At 41.1% G+C, this 27662-nt stretch overlaps 1 protein-coding gene across 9 annotated transcripts in view; it reads left to right on the top strand.

The window, feature by feature from the left end:
* The first annotated feature begins 9410 nt into the window (after positions 1–9410).
* Positions 9411–27662, top strand: part of SLIT2 (slit guidance ligand 2) — a 346399-nt gene continuing 328147 nt past the window's right edge. For 8 of the 9 annotated variants that reach the window (XM_066279054.1, XM_066279049.1, XM_066279053.1 and 5 more), the window contains exons 1-4: positions 9411–10453; positions 13860–13931; positions 15100–15171; positions 26659–26730. In XM_066279054.1, the coding sequence (XP_066135151.1) occupies positions 10275–10453; positions 13860–13931; positions 15100–15171; positions 26659–26730 (395 nt within the window). In that variant the 5' untranslated portion in view covers positions 9411–10274. The remainder of the gene's footprint in view (positions 10454–13859; positions 13932–15099; positions 15172–26658; positions 26731–27662) is intronic. The other variant, XM_066279051.1, reaches the window with a different exon arrangement.

The following is a 27662-nucleotide window of genomic DNA, read 5'->3' as shown; positions in this document are numbered from 1 at the left end:
CAGGTCTTGGGCTCTCCAGGAGGCCTCTCTTCAGCTTACCCTTTCCTGCCACTACAGGAGATAGAAAACCCAGGAAGCCACCGTGCTGTCATTCCTCAGGTCCTGAGCTCCACTGGTGGTCCATGTTTGTCTCTCCAGCTCTCTGAGTTCATTTATCGTTGTTCGTTTCACTATTTCCAGGGCACTTGGTTTTACTCAGAGGGCAGGTATGGGGATATGTGAACCTATAACATCTTCTTCCAGAACTGGAAGTCTCCAAGTGCTTTGAATAATAGCTTATTTAACCTACACAACTTCTCTGAGGTTGGATAATAAACAATACCTTATTTTCCACATGTAAGAGGTAATAGAAGGCCAAATAAAATTAATACTGTCCTGGCAAGGACACCGAAGAAGAGAAACACATAGGTGAGACACAGGCACACACATAAAAAGAGAAGTTATGACTGTGATCCTAAATAAATTTACAGCTATAGTAACTACTACTTTAATCACAAAATAAGGCAATTTGGAATGAACGAACAAGCTTTTGTAAGGTATTTTATTTTGATACATTTTTTTAAAATGGCGTTAGAATTCACATTTTACTTTTTACTACATTGCTTGGGAAATCAAACATGGAAATATTTTTTACTTGTGTTATGATCACAATAACAACACTGCTTTATGAGTTGATGTTTCTTATAGAGCAAGATACCACTACTTAGCAAGACCTAAGGTAATAGTTCTAGGTTTTTAGACATTATATTAATGCACAAGTTAAACTTTTTTGTTTATACTTACAGACTCTTCTTTATATATTGTTTTTTTCCCCTTAAATTTATATAGACTTAAAAAAAATAAAAAATAAATAAAATAAATAAATTTACATAGACTTGCTATTTAATATGTCTCATAGTGTTCTGGTGGGAAAATATTCCTTTTGTCTCTTTTTTATTTAGAAATTAAATTTAATGGGGTGACATTGATCAATAAGAGTACATAGGTTTCAGGTGAGCATCTCCATAACATTTGAACTGTTTGATTGTATTGTGTGAGCCCATCACCCAAAGCGATATCTTGCATTTGTCATCCTCAATTAAGAATAAAAGCCATAGTGCAAATAGAAACATTAATACATTGTTTTACAGTTTCTGTAAGTTCATATGCATAGTTTTAATTTTATTATTATACATTTTCTTAGCTCGAAGAATTAGTGAGAGGACTAGTGTTTTGGACTCTGGCTAGTCGGGTAAGAGCTTGGCTCTACCCTTCCCTCGCTGAGTGACTTTGGACGGGCTACTTAACCTTTCTTGACTTCCATTTCCTTCACCCCTAAGTTAGTGTATGCAAGTTACTTAACCTTCGGTCTCTCAACTTTGTCATCAATACCGTAATACAATATTCAAAGAGGATTACATAAGGAAGGAAAGCGAAACATTTGTAATACTACCTGCATATAACAAACACTTAATAAATGTTACTATTGTCATCTTCATTTCATACATGAGGACCATCTGGTTCTACCGAAAGCACAGTGGACATACAACCTATCTTGTACTGACTTGTTTTATATTAAAATGGGGTGAATTTGAATTTTCTCTCTCTACTTTTTCAGAAGTGCATGTCAAAGTTAAAGAAACAGTGTGGTGTAGCCCCATGTTCATTGCAGCACTGTTCACAGTGGCCAAGACATGGAAACAACCAAAAAGCCCTTCAATAGAAGACTGGATAAAGAAGATGTGGCACATATACACTATGGAATACTACTCAGCCATAAGAAATGATGACATCAGATCATTTACAGCAAAATGGTGGGATCTTGATAACATTATACGGAGTGAAATAAGTAAATCAGAAAAAAACAAGAACTACATGATTCCATACATTGGTGGAACATAAAAACGAGACTAAGAGACATGGACAAGAGTGTGGTGGTTACCAGGGGTGGGGGGAGGGAGGACATGGGAGGGAGGGAGGGAGAGAGTTAGGGGGAGGGGGAGGGGCACAGAGAACTAGATAGAGGGTGGCAGAGGACAATCTGACTTTGGGAGAGGGGTATGCAACATAATTTAATGACAAAATAACCTAGACATGTTTTCTTTGAATATATGTACCTTGATTTATTAATGTCATCCCATTACCATTAATAAAAATTTATTAAAAAAAAACAAAAAAAAACAAACAGTGTGGTAGGTAATCCTGAGGAAGACATGTACTGCTTGTCACAGAGCAGCTGCTTTGGAGGTCAGAGCTCTTATCTTTGCAACATCCCTTTGAATTTTAACATAACCCTTTAGGAAACTATGGCCTTGCAATTGAATAACCACCACTTTGGACTAAGTCCAAATTGAAATTGCCACATGTTTGTGCATTACCAGTAAGCTAAAAATGGTTTTTACATATTAAACTTAGCAATAGATTTGATGAGAGAAAACACTAACTTTGGATCCCAATTAAATGACATGTTACCCCCTCAAAAAGAATTTCATAATTCTCATTAGTAGATCTATAGCAGTATATTACAATACATTGTAATCAATTGTTATGTTTTTAATTATATCAGTAAAACGTTGGTGGGAATGCGTTTTCTTTCTTTATTAAGGGTCTACATAATATTCTTGATTTTGACTACTGGTCTCTAAAGCCTGAATCACTTCCTATCTGGTCCTTTACAGAAGATGCTTGCCAACTGCTGGGCTAAGACAATAGTGTGACTCCCTGCAGGAGAAAAGACTGTGGTCGTCAGACAGGCATTGCCTTTGAACCCTACTTCTCCAATAGCTGTTATGAACTGCCTGTTTCAGGTTCAGTTGGTAACTAAAATATATTAATACTTAGCTTTGGGGTTTACAAATATTTATGTTGAGTTTATGTTAAGCTACAGCAAATTTCTTTGTAATTTTAGCATACTATTCTGACCCGGTAGGAGAAAGAACAACCTATTTGAAATCAGCAGAAGGAGTCTGAAAAGGTTGGAGGAGTTCCTGTCTCTTCCCTCCGAAATAACACAGGAAGACCTTTCTCTCCTGTACAAAGTCAGAGGCACCTTATTAGACTTAGCAAGTCAAAAGATTAGGCAATTTAAAACTATTTATAACTGTATTTCCTCTTCCTCGATGGTTAAATTCTTGCAAATTTATTTTAACCTCATAAAACTATTAACATTTTCACTGTGTATTTTCCCTGGGGCTTTTAAATGTTAATGAGATTTTTAACCGGCATCATTAGTATTAACTATTTCTTCTACCTTTTCTTCTTGTTCTTACCCAAGAGCCTTACCTATTTAATGTTTAAATGTCATTTTACTCCACCTTCACCTCCACAATATACTTTTACTTATAGAACAAGTCATTGTGCAGGGCACTCAAATCACAGAACTTTGAGAAAGTTTATTATGATGTTTATAAAATGAGCTTTGGTGTCAGACCAGAATACTGATTCCTACTTTGCCACTTACTAGCTGCGTGAATATGACCAACTGAATAGATTCCTGTGAGCCCCAGTTTTCTTAACTTTGAGCAGGGGATGAAAATAACCTCTAACTCAGCAGGTTGTTGTGAGAATTAAAAGAGCTCAGATATACAAATGATTGTCCAGTGTTTGGCTAGCAGACATTACTTAATAACTACAATTATATCATTACTGAGAACAGGAAAGGATTTATGGTTCAACTGGTCTAATTCCAAGATTATATAAATGAGAAACACCAAGTCCAGAAAAATCAAATTGATATATCTTAATAGCTTCCCAAGAATTCCCACCTAGCAGCACAGCCAGGTTTCAAACTTTTTGTTTGTTTGTTTTTTACTAAGTAAAAGGCAGGGAGGCAGAGACAGACCTCCAAGTGCGGCCTGACTGGGATCTACCGGGCAAACCCCCTACAGGGAGATGCTCAGCCCATCTGGGGTCCCTGCATTGTTTCTCGGCAACCAAGCCATCTTAGCGCCTGAGGCAAGGTCACAGAACCATCCTCAGTGCCCTGGGCAAACCTGCTCAAACCATTTGAATGAAAGGGAAAGATAGAGAGAGGAGAAAGAAGAGAGAAAGAAGAGAGAGAAAAGGAGGGGTAGAGAAGCAGATGGTCGCTTCTCCAGTGTGCCATGACCAGGAATTGAACCCCGGGGACTTCCACACACCCAGCGGACACTCTACCGCTGAGCCAACTAGCCAGGGCTCAACCTTTCCATTTTTATTTCACTAAACCTCCAACAAGCTATTCTATGGCAGTGAAAAACCAACTTTACCCCCTTCAAAAGAATATTGTGGGACATCATTATCATGAAACCAGCTTATCCATTTCCACTCTTTTGTTCACGGAATTCTATAGGCTGTAGGCCTAAACAGGGCTTGATTTTCTACTCTTAAAGTATAGCCTTAGCCAAACCCTGCCCAGGGTTACCCAAGGCTACATACAAAAAGTTACCTGTCATAGTATCAGTTAACGGAAATATTCAGACTCACATTGCAAATAAATATTTTAGAAATGTTTATTTATTGATAGTAATAGTAACAATAACAAGAATGGTATTGTCCTTTATTTAATTAGCACTTAGATCAAGGCCAGACACTGTGCTGTTAATTTGAGAGATATCACCTTAAACTTCACAATAATCATGAAAAGTATCATTATTCCCATTTATAAGTAACATTAAACTGGAAAAAAGACACATATAATAAATTTTGTAACTGGGTGAGGAATAATATGTAGAGTAGCTTGCTCAGATGGAGGCCCTTTCTACTACTTCTCAAGGCCATGGCTTCGGAAGAAGAGCCTAAGCTCTTGTTGCCTCTCTGGGGCTGTACATGAAAATATTTTGGTGCCCCCTAGAGGTTGTCAGAAGAGCGCCATCGTATCAGGCCAGGGAATGAGAAACTGAATCCTGCCGGTCCAGCAGGTGCTACCTGTCATTCACTGAGAGCCTGATTTTCCATATTAATGTGGCTCAGATACAACCATAGTCGAGCTCCAAGCTATGGCTCTCAGACTCCAGTGAGCATCAAAACCTCCTGGAGGGTTCATTAGAACCCAGATTTCTCATCTCCACCCCCAGAATTTCTGATTATATGGGTCTAATGTCGGGACTAAATTTTTGCATTTCTAACTGCAATCCCTGGTGTCCCTGATGCTGCTGGTCCAGGGGCCACACTCAGAAAACCACTTCTGTAGACAATCATCTCAAAATTCAAACCAGCTGCAGAAGCTGGTGGGGTTCAATATCCTTGGGGTGCTGGTGCCATGGATACTCTTTCTCCCCTGCACTCTTAGATGATCATAAACAGTGTGTGCACAGAGAGTCATGACTATCTTCTGTCTGAGAGTGACATTTCCTGATCAACTGTAGACTCCAAACCCCAGGGAGGTCCACAGGTCCTATACATAGGGTTGATGGTAAAAGCAATTGAGATTTGCGGTCAGAGAACTCAGGTTTAAGAGAGAACTGCCCTTTAATCAGACCTGGCTGAAGACCAACATCCTCACCTGAACACAAATAAAATAGCAACCACCCAGAATTACACTGTGGTTTTAACCTTTCCAACAGCTTGGCACTCAGGAGGGGTGAAACACATTTTAGTTAGTTAAGTTTTAATCTTTAATCATGTTAGGATTCCATATCTATATTTTCAATACAGAGATATTGTGAAAAATATCATAATTAACATGAACATCTTTTGCAACAATAAAAGTTTGTAGCATGAAAGTAGTAAGTAGATAAATCGACAGAATTATACTGTTTCATGAATTTAATCAGTTATTACTGTTATTTACTTTTGTTTGTATTCATTTTTCATCAATTCTCTTTTCTTTCCCCTTGTATATTCTAATTTTACAAACTATTTTTATCCAAAAATGCAAATTAAGAGATGCTTGCTTTATATATATATATATCATATATATATTAAAATATATATTAAATACATATGTATTTAAACTGTATATGATTTTGGAGTCTAAAATGTCTTATAAATCATTTTAGTAACTGGATTTTTTTCTCAATGTAATAGGAGACTTGAGTGTTGACTCTCTAGTGGAGTTCACTTCTGGTTAATCCAGGTCAGGATTTATGGAGACCTCACGTGGTGACAAGAGGCACCACAAAAAGCCTCCTTCCTTCAGGATGGGCATAACAGGGTCAAAGAGAAACTCAAACTCATGTGGGAGCAACAGAGTTAAGACCTAGAAATTAATGGTACTGAAGCAATGTAGGGCCTTCAAAAAACACACTCCAATCATATTGAAGAGATAATACAATCATATTTTTAAAAATGAGGAATCTAGTCACTCATGCATAAATTTCCCTTTATTAACCAAACAGTTGATGACACAAAGACATCAATGTGCCACGTCTCTCATAGATTAGTTGCAGTCTTCTTCATCTTTTTTACTTAATGAAATCCATTGGATACACCTTCTATTCAATTTGCATCAAATTAAAAAATACGTTTCTATGGGCCTATTGCTCTAAATGCTCTTTTCAGCTTTTTTCAGCTCTTTTCTCGGTTTTATACAGAACGGAAAGTGAGCCAGAGAAAGAATCGAACTTGAACTCATGTCTATGACTTGCATTGTGCAATGATACAAATAACATTATTTATGAATATTGGAATACAGGATATATATTTGCAATTAAAATACAGAGTAAGGATTCTATGTGGTGGATAAAGTAGAACATAAATCCATCTTGTTGCTGACAAGGTATCAAAATCGTGGAATTCACAAACGTGTGATAGTACACTTATTTCGTCCACATAATTTACTGGTATGGACTAAAGAAAATTCACTGGAGGTAGAGGGGCATGGTGAAGAATGGAAGAATTCTTCATCTATGATAGGTACTGGTCTCTATCTCATTTTCCTTGAAAAAAAAAATGTGATTATGGCTTCCACTTTCTCCTTCCTAAGGAATTTATATAACAGAACTTTAAGCTAAAATCCAAAAGGACAAATGAGTTAATAAATGTTAAATGTTTTGAAGTATCTAAAAGAACAAAGCACCATAAATCTATGGCATTAAAATGAGGATCTTTAAAAGTTTCAGTTCGGTTATCTAACAGGTACCCTATCTTTGGAAATGTCCTCAAAATGGCCTTCAAGTTTTCAAGAGCAGGCAAAATGACACAGGTAGGAAAGAGGCTAACGAGGATATTTGAGCAATTTCAGGTTGAGTATATTTGTGTGTTAAATAAATCAGTCAATTTCAGGGTTCCTACTATGTGTCTAGCCTATTGTTAAATTCTGGAAATAATAGTAAAAAACAGAATTGGACAGATTCTCTTTTCTTTCAAGTGGGTGCAGATAATTATACAAATAATGATCACACTGTGAAATTGCTATTAGGCTGGAGGCTTGCACAAATTGCTGTTCAAGCCTTGGCGGAATGGGACAAGCAAGGGCTAGGTGAGGCGCTGAAATTCATCCAAAGTTGTTGACTTATTTATACGTGAATTCAAACCAATGGTTTTGCTGGGGGGCGGGGACTGGAGAGTGGTAGCCTTTGCCAGACATAGTCACACTAAAAAGACAAAAACAAACAGGGAAATTCTCTTCCAAAACATAATGGAGAAAATATATCCATCATTTCCCTGAAATAAAGAAAATCTTCTGGTACAATGTGCGTTGCTAGGAATTTATTTTTCCTTCCTAAGAAGTAAAAATCACACATGTATTCAAGCTCTTATAGGTTTGTGAGCGTTATTATATATTCAAGATATCAAATGAGCAAGATGTTGTCAAGTGAGTGATTATAAGGAAAGGGTTAAACGGAAGGGGGTGGCTAAGAAATGGAAAGGATGGCTAGAAGGTTGGAAAACACCGTTTTCCAACTTGCAAAAACTCTGAACTTTTAAGCTCCCCAAAATACACATGTGTGTGTCTGTGAGCGCAGGCAGATCTATTTCGGTAGGGATTTTTAAAAAAATTCAAATCATAATCTCTCTCTCGCTGCACTGCAAACACTAAGCAGCCCCCTTAGGATCGCGTGGCCAAAGCTGCAGCCGAGACACTGACGGGCAGCGCTGTTTACTGGCCGCGTTCAAAGCCGTCCTCTCTCCATCCCCCCACTGAGAACCACTGTCGCCGAGCCTGGGTCACCTCTGGGGCCCTGGCACTGGGGGCGGGGGCCGGTAACCTCTTCCTCCCGCAAACTTTGCCGCGCGGGGAGCGAGGGCGCGAGCCGGGGCGCGCGGGAACGCGCCACCAGCCGCCGCAGCCGCCGCCTCCGCCTGGCGCAGGCAGCCGGGGCCTCACCTCTCCCCGGCGAGGTGCGGGCTCCCCGCGCGCAGCCAGGGGGCGGGGCCGGGCGGCGCGGGGCGGGCCGAGGGGGTGGGGGCTCGGGCGGGTATATAAGGCCGGCGCCGGCTTAACTTCTGACTTGGGGTTATTTATTTGGGGAGCGCGCGGAGGGCGCAGGCTGGTGGCGGCGGAGGCGGCAGTGGCTGCCGCAGACGGTGGTAAAAAAAAAAAAAAAAAAAGGCGGCGGCGCAGGGGCAGCGAGTGATGGGAGCGTCGCGGCTCCCCGGAGCAGGCGGGAGCTGCCGAGCCTTCCCGGCACCGCGAGCGTGCTGAGGGGAGAGGGGACGTCCGGGGGCCCGCAGCCGGCTCCGGAGGCGGGGGTCGGGGCTTTTTCGCCTGCGCTCAGCGCCAGGCAGCCCGAGTGAACAACTCCAGTTACCACAGCAATCCACCTTCCCGCAGCCCAGCGAGACCAGGGCTGCGCGTCCGTCCTATTGTTTAGACACTTGCCAGGAGCTCGGGAGTCAGCAGAGCCACTAAGTCCCCGCTGCCCGTGCCACCTTCCGTCTCCCCCACTTTCCACCCGGCAGAAGGAGACGCGGAAGCAGCCGGGAGAGGCGAAGGGGCTGCAAGGAGACCGGCTGCCCCGGACTGCGGCGGCCGAGTCAGGTGCAGCGCCAGGAGCCCGGCGTCGCGACGTCGGCAGGAGGACTTCCACCGTGGCCGTGGCGAACGGGATTTAGAGCCTCGCAAAAGTTCCTGCACTTTGAGAAAGAGGACGCACTTGTGGGCGGCTGTCGAAGGGGGGTCGAGGGGACTGCGCCTGCCCAGGGGACTGCTCTTCTTTCTTCCACCTTTGCCATCAGGTGTCTGCTGCGGAGCTGCGCCGTACCCGGGAGACCAGAGGGGCTGATAACACGCGCGCGCACAGGACTGCCATTCAGCTGCCTCCTGGGCTCTTTTCGGAGTAACGGATCCCACTGGCCCCACTGCCACCTCGACGTTCCCCCGGGACACCGCGGCAGGACCCAGGACGAGGACATCTGCACCTTGGCCTTTCCACTCCTTCCGGCCGGCCTGCCAGCAGCCCCCCCCCCCCCCCCCCCCCGTCTTCACAGGAGCTCTCGTCCTCAACTTGGCCTCTTGGATTTCCTCTGCCAGGGTCGTGGCTAGTGGATATTCCTCCCGGAATCGGCGTCCCTACTGCCCTTTTGTCTTTGCTGGTTGACCTCGGGGAAGTCCCCGGTGCGAAGCGTCGCCAAGGACGCCTGGCGGGAGGCGGTATTGCGGAGACAGCCTTCAGCGAAGTGCATGTGTATTTGCAAACAGCCCTCGGCTGTCGGGAGACCGCGAGGACCCGTCCGGGCTGCTAAGGAGCCGCAGGCTGGGGGGAAGCCGCGTGAGTGAGCCGCGTTGGGCGCAACGCAGCGCCTCCCCGCGCCCCCCGGGCTGCGCGCCGCCCCGTGCGTCCCCGTGCGCCATGTCCAGTCGCCCGGCGCGCTCGGCTCCCAGCCCACGGGGCTCCTGTGCCTTCTAGCTTCGGAGAGCCCACTTTAATCAAGACCACCATTCCTTCTGAGCCCCGTTCTTCAGCCTCTTACCCTCCCTTCTGGAATCGCATTTACATAGGGGGGAACCGTGGAATCCGAGCAGCCCGCTTCCCCGCGCAACTAGCTCCTGCATCTTCGTGGCTATTGGGAGCTCTTTTTTTTTTTAAACTGCCAAGTTGATTTTTGCGACGCGTGATCGCCTCCCGGCTGTTCTGGGGTCTTCTTGCGGCCTTGGCCTGGCCGATTAATCTTCAGGACCTAAAGTTGCCCAAGGAGCGCCTGCCCCGCTGGAGGAGTGTGGAGGTGTGGTGGGAGGCATATACCTGTGTCAGCTCCTCTACTTTGAACATTATAACTGTTACTTCCATATTGTTTTGTGCACATTTACCCAGACACCCTGGGTTGCTAGCCCTGCACGGGACACTGGGACTCAGCCACAGCGCGGCTCAGCGCGGAGCAGCTGCTAGCAAGAAACCCGCGGCACTGGCCAGCGAGGAGGCGGTCGGGGGAAGATGCGCGGCGTTGGCTGGCAGACGCTGTCCCTGTCTCTGGGGTTAGTGATGGCGATCCTGAGCGAGGTGTCGCCTCAAGCGTGTCCGGCGCAGTGCTCCTGCTCGGGCAGCACAGTGGACTGTCACGGGCTGGCACTGCGCAGCGTGCCCAGGAATATCCCCCGCAACACCGAGAGACTGTGAGTATGGGTGGGCTCTTCCTCCGCCCCTACCGCCATCGGGGTCGTGCACCCCGAGCACGGAGACTGGAGGGACCTAGGGGCGCTGGTTCCTGGGTCCGGGGCAGCCCTCCCTCACTAGCTCGTCTTCACGGGCGTCCTGAGGTTGAAGCCTCCGGTAGGACGAAGGACGGGAGGGCGCTCCCCAGGGAGGGGCCCCTGCCCTAGGAGGGGCGGGCCCACTGGCAGCTGCGCTGGGTCCTTTCTTCCCGCTCTTGTCCCGCCAGACGCAGTCCGGGTGCGGTAGAGTTTTATGGGGCTGGGAAGGCGGGGAGATAAACGGGGGACTCGCGGATGCCCAGAACAAGGAAGAGGCGACTTTGTTTCCTAGGCTCAGTAAACCGAGTCACCTTGCCATTGCCAAGACTCGCGGGTCAGCTTCAGGGCCGAGTTCCCACTCTGGTCGCCGCGGGGTGGCGCGGGGGACAGGCGAGGGGACTCAAAAGAGAAAAACCTCCCATCCCTGGCTTTGTGTCGCTCTCCTGGGTCCGGAGGGAAGGGAGAAGGGGTCGTGGGGTGTCTGGATCCACCCGGAGACCCAGGATGTCCCAGGAAGGCGGCAGCTCCGCTGTGGTCACGGGCAACTTCCCCGCCTATTTCCTGGCCGCCACTTTCCCTTGGAGGAGCAGGCGGCAGTGGGCCCCCAGGGACCTGTCTGAGCGGGCAACTGCAGAAGAGGGCCACGTCCCGTCCCACCGCTAGGTGAAGTGAGGGCTGCCTCGCTCACCCGACCCAGCCGAATCGGGTCTGACTGCTTCAGCGACCCTGCAGCCCTTGGCTGCCCCCTCCCGCCCTTTCTGCGGAGACCCAGTGCCCAGTCCACCTTTCTGGCAGCGTCTGCGCCCTTTCACGTGGCGGCAGCTCCCCTGCCTTCCCCTCTTCGCGCTCCGCTGCCCGCAGACTTCCCCGCCTCCCTGTCTCTGCGAGCCTCTAATGAAGAAGTAATCCCAGAGCCGGTGTTGACGGCCCACGCGCTCCTTGTGGGGCGCTTCTCGAGTTCAGGGAAGTGGAGCATGGAGGCCATTCTCTTTGTGATCGCCGAGGCTGCCGCCTGGCTCTGCCCGAGCGCCCTGGGCGCGCTCCATTCGGCGTTGCGCGTGGGCCCTGCGGTCGCGACTGGTGCGGGACAAGGACAGACGGGGCGAGTGCTCCCGGACTCTGCTCCCAGGCCTCTACGCCCCAGGGTATGAGGATTGTACGCTGTGGAGAGGACTTGCTCCAATCCGCAAGACACCACCGCAGGGCCAGAAGCTCCCCAGACACACTTATCTAAACCCTTTTGACTGGCCCTCAGTTTAAAGGCCAGAATTGAGCCCTTTATTCTTTGCAAATGGCTCCTCTACCTCCAGCGTCACTCCTTCCCAGGCCTGCAATGCTGGGTTAGTTGGGGCCTTACCAAGGGTGTCTTGTCAAAATGTGACCCGCCACATTCGTCTGGAGTGGGGGTAGGGATTTCTGTTATGTCACATAGCTGGGAAAAGAGCTGAACAACTTGATGGTACTTTGCTCAGCGTGGAAAGTGGGTTGGGGAGAAAGCGATGCAGAATTCTGTTTCAGCACTTGGCATTTTATGCTATTCTGCACAGTTTAAAGTTTAAGCACTAAGGTCCTTGGGGAAAAAAAATCTCTACGAGGGACCTATAATTTTCAGAAAATATTTTAATCAGTGCTGGCTTACAGCATTCTATCATTGATCCAATAAATACATTAAATACATATTTCAGACATGCTATTTTAAAATCAAGGTGAGAGAAAACTTATGTTCCTGAAGGAGAGCAATCAAAGGGCATCCAAGCCTGGTTTTACTTGAAATGATTGGAACCAGGGCAAGTTTAGATCTTGACCTGAGATGCCAGAAAAGGACTTGTGACTCTTGAAGGAAACTTGGTGTTGAAATCTGAGCAAAGAAACATCAGGACCTGATAGTATTCCCATTATTGCCCTTGCTAGTAGTTTTCACTTTACGGTCACAGCAGGGGTTCCCTGCCCTGCAAATGAAGAGTGTAGTTTTCATACAGACATAGAATTGTTGGGAGCTGAATGCCTATAAATGTGAATCTTTGAAGTGCAGTTCTATTGATGGTCCTCTGATTTTTATTTTTATTTTTTTGCCTTAGGAAATTTAGCCACCAGGTTTTGGATTTTTAAAATTTCTTCTTCGGTATTATTAGAATATTGTTCATTTAACAGCCTGAAGGGAACTTTTGGGGTGGGCAGGGGTGCCTAACAGTAATGGTAAATAGCAAAATGCCGGTGAAGTTAATATAGCCTGATATAAATAAAAGTTGAGTAATCATAGTTGTAGGTCATTACTTTTTATCACTTTCAATATTTCTTGCCACTCCCTTCTGGCCTGCGAAGTTTCTGTTGAGAAATCAGCTGACAGTCTTATGGGAGCTCCCATGTAGGTAACTGTTTTTCTCTTGCTTCTTTCAAGATTCTCTCCTTGGTATTTTAGTCATGATGTGTCTTGGTGTGGGCCTCTTTGAGTTCATCTTGTTTGGGACATTCTGTGCTTCTTGGACCTGTATGTCTCTTTTCTTCACCAGGTTAGGGAAGCTATCATTTATTTAGAATCTAAAAGCTTTCCAGACAAGAAAAAGTTTAAGGCGTTCATCACCACCAAACCAGTATTACATGAAATGTTAAAGGGCCTTTAAAAAGAAGAAGAAGAAATATATTAAAAATATGAATAAAAACGAGGGCAATAAATTCTTATTTATCAGCGATTGAATCTAAAAACAAAATAAACAGACCAACCCAACAGACACAGCCTCATTGATACAGAGCACATTTTGAAGGTTGCCAGATGGGAGCGGGGGGTTGGGGAGAGTGTGGAAAAGGTGAAGGGATTAAGATGTACAAATTGGCAGTTACAGAATAGTCATGGGGATATGAAGTACAGCAGAGGGAGTACAGTCAGTAATATTCTAACTACTGTGTATGGTGTCACAGGGGTACAAGATTTATCAGAACGATCACTTAGTTAGATAATGTCTAATCACTGGGGTGTACCCGTGAAACTAATATAATGTTAAATGTCAACTCTAATTGAAAAATTAAAAAATGATTATAATACAAAAGTTGAAAACATTCCCATACACAAAAGAGAACTTCTTGTGATGCATTATCACTTTATTTTTTTGTCATATACCAGCAAGCACAACTCTCTAAACTTGTTGAGAATATATATTTTTTAAATCTGTTTTAAAGGTTACTTCTTTTTCCCTCTCTTTAACATTGTAAACTACTTTGGCCATTGGGACTGAGCTTTAATCTTCAAGTTTTTATTCAGTTTATATTTTTCTTTTTTAACTAGATGTCGATAGAAACAAAATAGAACTTTCATTTTCTTGTTTTCTCTCAGGGATTTGAATGGAAACAACATCACACGGATTACCAAAACAGATTTTGCGGGTCTTAGACATCTGAGAGTTCTGTAAGTATGTGCTTCTGTGTTTTGAAGAGTTTTGTTTTTAAGCTTGCATATTTTGAATCATTACTGGTCTCGGTTTTAAAAACTGTCCCAATGACAGAAACATAAATATTTAAAAAGTTTTGGTTTCCTTTCTTTCTTAGTTTAGCTCTACACTACAACTTTTAATAAAGATGTAAGCTTTTATTTTAAGGTTGGATGAAAGCCATAGAAACAGTGTTACAGAAATGACCTCAAGTGTTCTCAATACCATATCCTGAGTGCCTTATGCATATGAAAATGTAGAGTAACTGTTTTTGCTATATGAATACGTAATGTGAGATGTTTGATGCACTTTTAGGATTTGAGGTTAACTAGATATAATTTAAGTAGGTCTGCATTTTTATTACTAATATAGAAATGTTCAGCATTTCCTAGCAAAGTACAGATATAATTTTTAAAAAATTAAATTCAAGCAATCTAGCTTTTCACAGAGTTTATGATGGGATATGTTTCTCTATAGAAGTATACTGGTCATACTTTGAATCGTTTCTGATATTTTATATCTCTGTAGGTTTTATAAATTTGTTGTAATTTGATTAGTTCTTTAATTAATGGGTGAAGTTGGTTCTGAGTGAACCATCATTAGAGGTTCGGTGTGATGTAAAATTCTTCTACCAACAGGTCTGTAAATATTTGTATCTCAGTAAACATACACTGTGATCATTGTGTGTTCTGTGTACTATGAGACACGTTTTGACCATTGTGAGTTTTTTCAGTTTCTGATGTATATCCACGAGTGAATTGATGTATGTGGATGATGAAGGACTCTATATTGATTCTCTTAGTTAAGAGCTTAGCTGAACGACAGTTTACCAGAGAACAGTCCTTGAAGCTGCAGTGCCATGGATTGCCCTGCAGAATACACTGTAATTTAAGGTTCAGAGTTTTGATCAGTACATTCATGATGAACTCTGGTAGGATTTTTTAATGAAAGCTTTGTGAAGTGGCTATTTCCCTCCCCCCCTTGACTTTTCTCAAAGATATTACCATTAAATTTGATATTCTACCTAAAACCAGAGCCAAGATTTAATTTTATAAAGTGAAAGAGGTTGCAGGTTTTCAGTGCTAATGAAATTAATTCAGATGGTGAGGGGTAATGTTAAGACTCCTGTTATACTTTGCATTTTAGTCAGCTGATGGAGAATAAGATCAGCACCATTGAGAGAGGAGCATTCCAAGATCTTAAAGAACTGGAGAGACTGTAAGTATTTTCAGTTCCAAACTGATGACAACATAACTGAATTTTTAAAAATACTTGAATTTCAAAGACCATGTCATTAATTTCATGCCATGGACTTTGCAAATATACAGAAACAAGAGGTTGAAAGTGGGCTTCAGACTAATTTGAAAGTAAGGGTAACTTCAAATAAGGGTAAAAGATACAGACTTACTTTCCTGAAATATTTACTTTCTTGATAACCACTGCTTTGGTACTTTGAAAATGTACATGAGCTTTTTTTTCTTTTATTGTTTTATTTATTTATTTTTTTATTGTTCATCTAGTCAGTTTCATTTGCTTAGGTAAGAAGGAAGGTGGTAATTTTATTTTCATTTTTGGAGCATTATGGAAAAGTTTTACTAATAGTATTTTTATTTCCATGCTATTGCTTTGTATGTCATTAGTAACATTAGTAATGTCATTTAACATTAGTAAAATTATTTTAAATTCTTAATGATAAAGATTGTTTTCTGGTGTTTTACATTTATGGTGAATATTGTTAATTATATTCAAATTTTTATTATTTTATGATAGCTTTCTACATATTTCTGTTGGACAAATAATTAAAAGATTAGTAGAAATAGAAGTTAAAATTATGTTTTCAAAAAGTAGTCATTGTAACGTTGATTCTTTTTTTTTTCCAAGAAGATCAAATGTGGACTTCAGATTTAAAAAGTATATATGTGTGTGTGTGTGTGTGAGTGTGTGTGTGTGTGTGTGTGTGTATATACACACATATATATTTTTTTCTTCAAACACAAAATCTTAATGACTGGTATATACCAATCAATTATTACTTGAGGGCCATATTATTTTATGTCTACAGTGTATAGCTACAGAATACAAAACCTCTGTCTGTAATAATTAGGATAAATTACACGCTTTGTATTTTGATGTATCAATTTCATGTCTCATGTGTTGATAATTCAAGTGTAGTAGGTTTGCATTTTAAGGGCATATACAGCTCTATTAAAAGTTGCAATGATTATTTTAATAAGTTTCTATGCCTGCTTTAATAGGCACTTCATGTAAAAAGAACAAATTTATTTAAAATAATGAAATATAAAGTTCATGTTAGGCCTAGTACATTCACATTCTCAGGGCCCATGGGCAAAAGTTAATTTTTTGTATTTGTCTCTAAGTAGAAAGTCACTTGTCAACTTCTAAAATATTTGTAGATATATAGGGTACATGTTTATCACCTCAAGTAAATTAAATAGAGAAGTCTGATTGATTTAACTATAAAATTTTAGCCATGATAAATTTTATGATATAGGGAAAATTATTGTGAAATTTAACATTAATTTAAAATGAATACTTTAAGCTAGTTTGGAGAGGAGGACGAAAAATAAAGTAAGCATTTGGTTAAATTCAGAACAAAGTTCATAACTTTTTAACTTATCTCTTAATATATAAAATTACTCTGAAAATATTTATTCTTTTATTTCCTTCATAAACTTTTATGAATAATTCCTAGTAAGTACCTTGCAAAGGTATTTTAATTCATTCATTTAAAAAGAAATATTAATATAATTTTATTATTTAGTAAGATGAACACACAATTTAAAATTATCATTTAAACATTAACTGTTTTTTTTATGAATAACTTGACTTAACTAGTCACCACATGGGAACATCTATGTTTTCATTCTCAAACAACTTCCAAATTATTGAAGGAAACTTGATGGCTTTTCATGCAGTTTCCATTTTGGTTACATTCTAGTTTTAAATGTTTTCAGAAACACTACAACATAACAAACGTTCTCATTATTTTTCAAGCCACTCCAGAGTATCATTTGGAACTTTCATCTTGAATAAATTAACTTTTCCTAAAAATTATTAACCAGATGCCTTATGATCTGAAATTTGATTAGAGTTTTAAGTAGGTACTAGTTTTTGACTTGGACTTCCCCTGGGAATATCACTTCATCTCAGAACAATTTTCTCTTCTGCTAAGATGCAGTCAGATGTTGCAGAGCGGGAGGAGGATCTGTAATTTTGAATGAAAACTAATATATATGCAAGACTTCTTTAAATCACCCCAGCTGTTGGCCGAGAGCAAATATTTCATATTTGTGAGGAAAAGCTGAGAAAATTCCTTTTGTTTACAACTGCCAAGTCCATCTGATGGAGGCGCATTGTTATCTGACAGCCAGTTCATCTCCTGGGGACTCCCGAGTTCAAAACCATGTCTTAGGAAAGTTGTGGATACAGTTTCAAATATTTATTTTTTAAAATACATTAAATGGCAAAGCAGTTTTGCTTAAGAATAAGTTCAAGTAATTGTGAAACAAACAATTTAAAAATTTTGTTCAGTATATGAAAAAATAAAAATAAAACTACCCAGAAAGTTCCATAGTCAGATTTCTATGGTCCACGGTATATATCTTTATTTTAGTTGGTAATGTCATTAACATCACAAAAATTAGCTTATTTTATTTTTTCAAAAAGCTACAAGAGACAAGGTAAGAAAAAGGAACTAATCAATGAATTAACTTTTATCTAATTATATATTGTATGAGCTTACATGGTTTTTAGTGGTTTAGATATGAATTTTTTAATTGAAACTCTACATTATGAGTCTATAAGTGTAGATTTAATTGTAGGTTTATGCTTTAAATGCTATTTGTATAATACTTAGAGTAACTTAATTTTTATTCTTTGTGAGACCAAAATAAAATAAAATTAATTTTTATTTGTGTGCAATTTATGATTCTAACTTTTTTTTATTTTACAACAATAAAATCAAAACAATTCCAAATGATAGTTTGTATTTCAAAATTATAAGTTTTTTAAAAATTTTATTCTGGTTGACAGAGTTTTAACTTGATCTAGAGAGAGAAAACAAATCTGGAAACTGAGGAAAACATCTGTGCCTTTTCAGAAATTTAAACTTGAATCATAAGGAGCAAGGTCGAGTTGTTAAGTTGAATTGAATCTTAGCCTAGAAGGAGAAAGTCATTATTTGTAAGTCAAAACATTATAGTCACAAGAGAAAGATTTTTCTTCCCACCTCAAAAAATTGATGAAATGCAAGATTATTAGTGAAAATGTCAAGTAGATGAGTATTAAAATCTCCTTCCTCCTTCCCTCCCTTTCTCCCTTCCTCCCTTCCTCCTTTTCTCTCTTTTCTCCTTTCTTTCTGTTGTGTAGAAAACAACATCAGATGATATGATCGTCCTCAGAATATGCTTAGGAGTCATTGTAAAGACATAAGTTTGAATTACGCTTATATACCGTGAGCACACATGCCTTCCGGGTTTGACAGTTTCTTACTGCGAGCCCAGAGCTGAGCCGCGCAGTGGTACCCATTCCCGTGGATGCGCGTGCTGCCAGTAGGTTCTGCCTGTCCCAGGTGGAAAGGAAGCCTTGAGAAGGTGCCCCATGGAGATGGTATTAGCAGGTCTCGCATTGCCTTATGAAAAGGTTCAACTGAAATCTGATGCGTTAAAATGACTAAGTCATTCAATGGAAATGAATTAAGGAAAACAAATTACCTAGAAGGTACAGTAAGGAACTGAAACATTTAGGACGTACACTTTCTTTCTGTTACTTCACAGAGAATGCCTGTATCAGGTGCGCAGTGAAGTCTCTATGCTAAACTGACAATTCAAGGTATTTCTTGGCTGGTGCATCATGTATTCGAGGGTTAAAAAAAAGCGCATTGGGACCCAAGGTTTTTGCGCGCTGGTGTAAAACTTTGTTGATCTCTTACCGTTTATGGGAGTACGGGGCAGTCTTTGAAGTTCTGTTTCAGGCCTTTCAAGAAGAGAGACCCAGGTCACTTCCATATTTTGCTAGTGAAAAATTTGCTTTTGCAAATTCATTGATAACACAAATGCAAGAGCCTGAGAACGTTTTTGAATTTTTTTTAGGATTGTTAGGACATTTTGTCCTACTTGCAATGAAGCGCTTATGGCAAAATAAAATGCTTATATGCCTAGATTATGTTAATGAGAATCCATCACACATCACAGAAAACCTTGGATATTAGGCTTTTCGTTAACTGTACATTTACCCCCTTACAGTGAGGAAATTGCAGCAGTGACATAGCCAAGGCTTGGACTGTTCTTTCTCGCAGTCGTGTAAAGGTGTGCTTCTCAAACCAATACTGCTTTCAACTCTCCATGTTTTAGATGCTCTGGATTAGAAATTACACTTTTCCTACTAATTTTGTTATTTTATGTTTATGTTTACTTGAACAGTGAATCCTGAAAGTATCATTTTAAGAATGTCATGTAAGGAATCCTGGAATGTAAACCTGTTCCCTTCATATATTTTTTTTAATTTTTATTTATTTATTTATTATTTTTACAGGGACAGAGAGAGAGTCAGAAAGAGGGATAGATAGGGACAGACAGACAGGAACGCAGAGAGATGAGAAGCATCAATCATCAGTTTTTCATTGCAACACCTTAGTTGTTCATTGATTGCCTTCTCATATGTACCTTGACCATGGGCCTTCAACAGACTGAGTAACCCCTTGCTCGAGCCAGCGACCTTGGGTCCAAGCTGGTGAGCTTTTTTAAAATTTTTTTTTTGTTGTTCAAGCCAGATGAGCCCGCGCTCAAGTTGGCAACCTCGGGGTCTCGAACCTGGGTCCTTCCGCATCCCAGTCCGACTCTCTATCCACTGCGCCACCACCTGGTCAGGCTGTTCCCTTCATATTTTAAAGTTTGTACCAGGGTGGTGTAAAAATATTCATTCTCATTCAGAAGAATCTAAATGCCATTATTGTGGAGATTAAATTTGACTCAGCACTACACTGTCCTGAAAGGCTATGCTGGAGGTGCCTTTGTGGTTCTTCTGAAGGAGCTGGTTTTGTGTGTGTGCACGCCATTTCTAAGCACGCGGCAGCCAATGTGAGGCCGAGGCTCTGGAGGTTCATTATAGGTCGTCCCACATGAATTCAAGTAGAGACTATGCCGTGGAGAACAGGCCTGAGGGAAAGCACCCCTGATCCCCTGTTCATCGAGGGTGGATAGAGGGTCCTTCGTCCCACTGATCCTACAAGGTTATGGGCAACACATAACATGCCTTTTCTTAAAGGAAGGACAGACTCACGTGCTCATCTCCTGGGGAAAGAATGCAGCCTCATCTCAAAAGCATTGGTCTCTGGCAGCTTGACACCCAAGTTTAAAATCAGTGCAGTGCACTTCTTGGGAAAGGCTCTTCGAAGAACATGTCAAACTTAGTAACAGAGGCTGAGTATGTACGCTGCGAGCTCTAAAAGTGTTCAAGGACATAGTATATCGTTTCATCTGTGATATCGATTAAATGCCAATTCTCACCTGGTTGTAAGTGGTATTGAACTATTTTAAATTACATTTACAGGCTATGGACTTCTAATGCTTTAATACACGTGCACTGTCAGAAGTTTAGCCTAACAATGAATCCGTCTGAGAGGGCCTTTCAGGCGCTGTTTCCTACAAGCTCTGAAGTTGAACGGTGGGGAGAAGGCCTGCTTGCTCTCTGTGGACCGTTTTATAAATTCTGAAGCAGTGAGGCTGTTTATTTTTCCCACATCTGTTTTGGGCTCATCCTTTGTGACAGTGTTTGCTGGATGCTGTGTCCTTTATACCTCTCCTGAAATGAGTCGTTCAGTTTGCACTGTTACAATGTATTTGTGGAAGCCGTGAATGTCAAATATTTTCCATTGAATTCTGTCTTTCATTCCTGTTGGATACCTTTCTGCTTGAAATATGCCTCCTAGACTGAATTTCACCCTTTTTTTCCCCACCGAGTGAGAGACTTTCCTGTGTAGACTTTCCATTGTTCCCCCGCCTCAGCGCCGTCTGTATCTGCTGGACTGCAAGGAGTCCTGGTGGACGTGCAGTCAGAGTGAAAATTGGGGAACCACGGGGCTGATTTGGGGTTCATACAACCGGAACATTGCTTTAAGATCCTGTTTACAAAAATGATGTGATCGACCTGTGGTGGCGCGGTGGATAAAGCATCGACCTGGAACGGGGAGGTCGCTGGTTCAAAACCCTGGGCTAACCTGGTCAAGGCACATAGGGAGTTGATGCTTCCTGCTCCTCCCTCCCTTCTCTCTCTCTCTTCTCTCTAAAATGTATAAATAAAATCTAAAGAAAAAAAAAAGATGTGATCGTCCTCTGTGCAGGGTCCATCCACTGTGGGTGCAGTGGGTGTTCTGTAGCCCGGTGCTGTTCAGGATTCCGGCAGAGGAGCGCAGGCTTTGGGTGACCGGGGCTCCCGTCTGCTAAGGCACCTGGTGATTCTGTGTGCTGTGGACTGGGGGCCTAGGGACCATGCCCAGTGCTCCTTGGCTGTACTGTTGATTATGCTTTTTAAGCAGATCCAACTTCCTCTCCCCACTTTTAACACCAGAAATCATAGAAAAGCGTGACATCGGAAAACCCCTGGTTTGAAACCCCACTGTGAGATCCCGATCAAATTTCATTATCTTTAGAATTTTAGTTGCCTCAGCCTTTAGGACAGAGATGATGATCAGATCTCATAGTGGTATGGTGCATGATTTAAGCAAGTTGATGTACACAGTTTTTCATAATGCTTAGGACATAGTTGGCCCTTAAAGAATTGTGCATTTCAAAAAAAGAGTTATATATTTCTTTATGTGTTTTAGCATTTCCTATTTTTCAAAAGTTCAGTTTAAGAATTTCATTATGAAGCTAATACCTTGTGTATGTAATAAATTTGACGTTTGAACATTCATATTTACCGTTTTCATTCTGATTATTTTATTGTATAGTGTATGATCCATAGAAGAGATATGGGGAAAGTATAAAATCTCCTTCAAGTTTTGTTTTGAAGTATTTCTTATAATCTCTGTGGATAGATAGAGAAATACCAAGGAGTAAAGGGGATGAAGAGGAAGCTACTAATGAGTTTACTAATGAGTTTGTATCTCTCTACTATGAAATATAAAAGATTAAATTATCAATGTCACTGCTGAAACGATCAATTTTATTTCATTCATTCGTTCAATAGTATAGCTAAATGTTAAAAAATATCTTTGCTTTAAAAATGTGAAGATAATTTCTTAAAAAAGTGAAAAGTTAGCTGAGAAGAAGGCATTTCTGTATGAGCAATGGGATACTACAGATGACGAACTCTTTAAGGGAGCTTTTATGGGATCCATGTGACAGGCCAGGCACTGCGAAAGTACCTTACATTGACAATGACAGGTACACGAGCGGCAGCCATTGTTCACTGGCTTTGGTGAAACGGTTTTCACATTTTGAATTAGGGTGAAGGCGGCAAATCTTAATTGAATTGAGGTGAAAGTTGAAACAATAAGAGACTGTCACCTCTGTCAGTGGGCAAGTAACCAGAGCAGCTGACATAATTTGAAACAATGCATGTCAGTAACTAAGCTCAGGCTGCCCTTCAGATTGAGGTGGTTAAGAATCAGCATTTTAGAGGACAGTGGCGCTTTGTGCAATCTGGGAAGATCACTCTCCCCGTTGAAGGTCACACTCAAAAACAGCTCCCGTAGCACAGAAGAAACAATTATTGGGAGCCTTCTCATTTTCGCCTTAAGAAAAAGTGTCTGGGAGACCCGTTATTGTACACTTTTCTGAAATCATGAATTACCATCCAGAGAATCCTTAATCAACCCTGAGGTCTTGTGGGCAGATGACATGTAGCTGTCAGTGACACAAGGCTGGATGTCAGTAAATCTGTGTTACCTCTGCTTAGACACAGTTGGGTGTAGGTAAGCAACTTATCTAGTCTGCGTATGGAGCTAACTTGTGCTGGCTTCGAGGAACCCCCCTGAGTTTCCTTTAGTTCACTGCGTGCTGCTTGCCTGTCCTGTGACTCTCTGGTTTTAACTTCTTAGATTCATTTACATTAGAGTTATTATTATGACACTTGCATCTCTTCAAACCGTGAAAAAGTATTCTGTGGCGTTAAGAGAAGCTAGGTTGCTTTGACCCCAATTCTGTTTAGAAATTGTTATGCATCTTAACAGTCTTTAAAGTAATTTTGGATTAAAAAAATATTTATTGTAAAGATTTAATTTCTGGTCAATGCATGAGAATTCCTGATTTCAAAATTTTTCCTTGATGGATTATTTTGCAAGAGTTTTACTTTTTATTTTGATGTCTGTATTTCCACTTATTCTTGAAGTGGAAGAAAGAATAGAGGAGCTCCTTTAATGGAAAAGCTTGACTATACTGCTCTTCAGGGCATGTTACTGCGTCACTTACCTGCTCTGTTTTGTCTGATACTATCTTGTCTTGTACGCGTGGTTGGTTTAGACATATCAAGATCATTTGTAATATTTTTCATGAAATAATGATAAATGACCTGAATTCAGAGAAAATATATGTATATATTTTTTTGTCTCAACTGTAGGTATTTTAAATAGATCTTTAAGACAGTGAGCTGAATATAGAACCAGTTTTTTTTTTTTTTGTTTGTTTGTTTTTAATAAAACTAGGTGTTTTATTTCCAGGTGGTTCATTCATTGATATTTAAGAAATGGGCTATATAAAGCTATTTTTTTAATCCGAGGAAAGATGGATGAAGAGGAAAATTTCAGCATTATATGATTTTGAATTATTCATTCAGAAACATTTAGACTGTGTCTCTTTGAGAGGTGTGATTCAGATGTGTGTCCTGGACTCACTTCACCTGGATTTAAGTTGTAGCTCTGCTTTCTATGAGCTGTGTGCCTCTCAAAACAGCAGCAACAACAGGAACTCATGGGACTGTTCTGAAGAATGAATGAGATCATTCATGGAAAGCCCTCGGAGCAGTGGCCGTCACAAAGGAAGCTTATGTGCTATGTTAGCTATTACCTTTGGACCAAATTGAGAACCAATGGAAACGGAAAAAATAATAATTAAGAAGAAGACACTGCAGGCACGCAATCTGAAATATCTACTTTCTCACAATATCTGGAATTCTACTGATGCAGGCCCATTAACAATAATATCTAGTAGCAGCGATCAATCGATTATGTATCTGAGTTTTTAAAAACTTACTGAATTCCTTCCGACTTCTAGATGATATTAAGCATGGGGGAGGGGAGGAAGGCTGATGGAAGGGAAAGGAGGTAATTGGTGTTTAGGGCACAGGAAAGCAGGTGTGGTGGTGGGGCCAGGGTTCACCGGCGAGTGACATAAACCCCGTGGCAGGAACCTCAGGGAGCATGCCAGGGGAAAGTTGGCCGAATATTAAATGCATATGCTGGGGCTTCGCTGGACTGTAACGCAATACAAATAGAGTGTCTGCTCTACTTCCTAAGGACCTACTGCGTGTCAGGGAGGAAGGGACAGAATATGTAGATGTAGTCTTCGTACTTGAAGAGCCACAGCCCGGTGGGAAGTGGACCAGTGCCTGAGTAACTACTACAGCATGTCTGGCCCTTCTTTATCAAATGCCGTGGAGTCAGGGGTCGCAGCAAAGGAGGGAACTCACTATGTAGAGGAATGCGGAGTTTCACAGGGGATGCGAGGAAGTACCATGTGGAGAACGTGGACAGAAGACCACGCGGAGAGCTGTCTATGCAGGGATGGGGCTTGAGGGAGCGTTCTGATGTGGCTGGAGAATCGTGGACGATGTTTGTTCACGTGACTGTTTGGTCCAGATGAGGAAAGCCCGTCTCTGTCCTGTAGAAATCAGGATTGGCTCTTAGACAAGGGTTGCGGGGGTCTTTCCAAGACTGGTTGCTTCCCTAGAAAATTTCTTATCATCACTCTTGGGAACATTTGTATTCTGTTTTTTCTTTTGAGAAAAAAAAACAAAACAAGGTAAAACGTAAATAATATTTTATCACAATTAATGTAGTATGTGCTAGGCTTTGGAAGCATTCCTCCCTTAGAATCATGCCCAGCAGATAAAAATAAATAAATAAATAAATAAATAAATAAGCTTTTGTTGCATTTTAACATTGGCCTTGTTATGTGTTTTATTCATAACAACGAGTGTAATGGGAAGTAAGTGTACCCTTTCAGCGCTAATTTTACTATTTCCCCCTATTTAACTTGGCATGTTTTTTATAAGTATGCATTTTATTAAGTGCTGAGACTGTCTCTGTAGATGACCTATGTCTTCGTAAAATGAGTGACTAACAGAAGGGGTGGTTGTCATCGTAGCCTCATGACATTTTGGAGTTGGAAGGAGTTCTGAAGTTCACCTGGGCCAACTTTATCACCTAACGCAGGATTTCTTATTGCTACATCCTTTACAGGGGACCAAACAGGAAAACCCCTGTTTGAATAGAAGTGGGGTAAGGAGTTGAGAGTTTCTCAAGGCGGATCATTCCTTTTTTTTTTTTTTTTTTTTTTTTTTTTTAATAGCTGTGATTCTTAGGAAGGTCTTTCCTATGATCTCCTTTCTTAGGAGTTATAATCCCTTGGCCACGTCTGCCCTCTGGAGACCACATGTGTAATTCTGCTTATACCTGGTGACAGTTTCAGTATGTCAAGATTGATAGGCCCTGTGTGTCCTGTCCCCTGAACATTTATCTCTAAGACTTAAAGATACACCTTCCGTTTCTTCAATGTGACGTTAGTTTTTGGACCCTCTTACTCTTCTCTAGAGCTGTGAATAGTGGCTGGTGAATCATTTACGTGAGAATTTTACATCAGCTTGTCATCCTTTTATTTAAATTTGGGAAAGTCAGAATGAGGGAGAATGATTTTTTTACTGAAAGACTAAATTGTACACCTAAAATGAATAGGGTTGTGGTATTTATTATACATCTGGGCCAGAAGCATCCCGCTGTTCGGCAAGTCCGCAGAGTTTAAAAAACAAACAAACCCGTTACAGAGCATCGGGACTGAAGCTGAGTTAGAGTCGGAACCAAACTCTTTTCTAAAATATTTAAATCTTTCCGATATTAGTTAAACACTTTAAAAACATAATGTAAGCATTCTGGACACCGCTTAGTAATAACTCAGCCTTCAATTCAGTTAAAAGGTCAAGAACTGTGGATTGAGGTTTGAACTTTTTGATTTTCTCCTGGTTTTGCCTTTCACGCTGACACTTTTCAGACATGATTTTCTGCAGCTAAATGAAAAGGTAACAAAATTGAAATTTTTATCTCCCCACAGTGTCTTGGCTGAAAATTTAGGTCATTTGGGACAGTGTATGAATTATTTTAAGATGCCATTTACTGTGATATTTCTGCTGTGTGTTGAACTCTCTCCTTACCCAGACACCAGAGTCTAAGTAAAAAAAAAAAAAAATCCTTTTTCATTGCATATATTCTGGTTGACTGACATTGCACAGGATGTGAGTGTAGAGTTTAGAACCCAGTAATCATCACCTGAGAAAGCACAATGGAAAATTGCCTTATAGAGTCATGAAACAAAAGGTGTAACCAACTTTTGTTTTGCAATGCTTGAATTCTCTTGAATGTCACTGCTTTCTTTCCTCAAATACAGGATGAGGCATGACACTACCAAATCACAGTCTCATTGTTATGTGTTTTCTATGTAATATACGCCTTTTTTTTTTTTTTTACCTCCATAGGCGTTTAAACAGAAATCACCTTCAGCTGTTTCCTGAGTTGCTGTTTCTTGGGACTTCAAAGCTGTACAGGCTGTAAGTAGACTGAAATAGGTCTTCTTGCTTTGGGTAGCACCTTGTGCTTTATTTCAGATATTTTGGATTGGTTTCTCTGTGCCTTCTTGGAATTGATTCATCACTAGATGAATGGACTAAGTTTGCTTTTTAAATGGGAAATTGTGGTTGGTTTCCAGTTGTGCTATAATATTTGGTTACGTTTTATTGGCTTATGCATGTGTGACTGTGATTGTATTATTTTGTTTTGGTCATGTGGTGCTGGCGAGATCCACCTAACTTCTTCATGGACACTTTGGATCATGTTCTGAAGAGGGAAGATGTCCCTGCACTTCCTCTTCAGAGCAAGTTGGCAGCACTTTCTTGTAAAGTTGCAGTTCTTAATGTCAGCTTTTTAAATATTGTTTCTGTACTTGAGCAAATTTATTAGTCTGGAAATATTACAAGGTATTTAAAAAGGGCTGTAAATTTATTCTTATATGTTCCTTTTAAGGCCAGAATTCCATACTCTGCAATAGGAGTGATGGTGAGGGTTTTCATACCAAATACGTCATTGATGGTTAACGGAAGTACTCGGGACGGGGTGTAATGTGAGTTTTAGGCAGGGTCGGCGTTTCCTCCCTGAGATGCTTGTTTTCTGACCTAATGCATAATACTGAAAACACATTTCTGAAAGCTTTTAAAATTAGATTTTCATCCATGTGAATGATTTTGTGCAGATGGGCGATAAGCCACTAAGTGTTGGGAAAATAAATAGCGATGGTTATTGATGTGCGCCGAGGTTGTGGAAAAACTTTTGGGGTGTGGAGAACACACTGCCCAGCATGGCCCCCACCCGGGGAGTGGAAGTCCCATATGTTCATGCTCGTAGGGATCGTGCGCAGATTGCTTTATTCTGAACTTGACTTCGTAGCCAGAACTCTTCAGCCTTCTAGTTCAGTATTGTTATTAAT

The sequence above is a fragment of the Saccopteryx bilineata genome, chromosome 5 (assembly GCF_036850765.1).
Source record: "Saccopteryx bilineata isolate mSacBil1 chromosome 5, mSacBil1_pri_phased_curated, whole genome shotgun sequence".
In the NCBI taxonomy this organism is placed as follows: Eukaryota; Metazoa; Chordata; class Mammalia; order Chiroptera; family Emballonuridae; genus Saccopteryx; species Saccopteryx bilineata.
The sequence above is the reverse complement of the archived record's forward strand: the minus strand, read 5'-3'. Positions and strand labels throughout refer to the sequence as shown.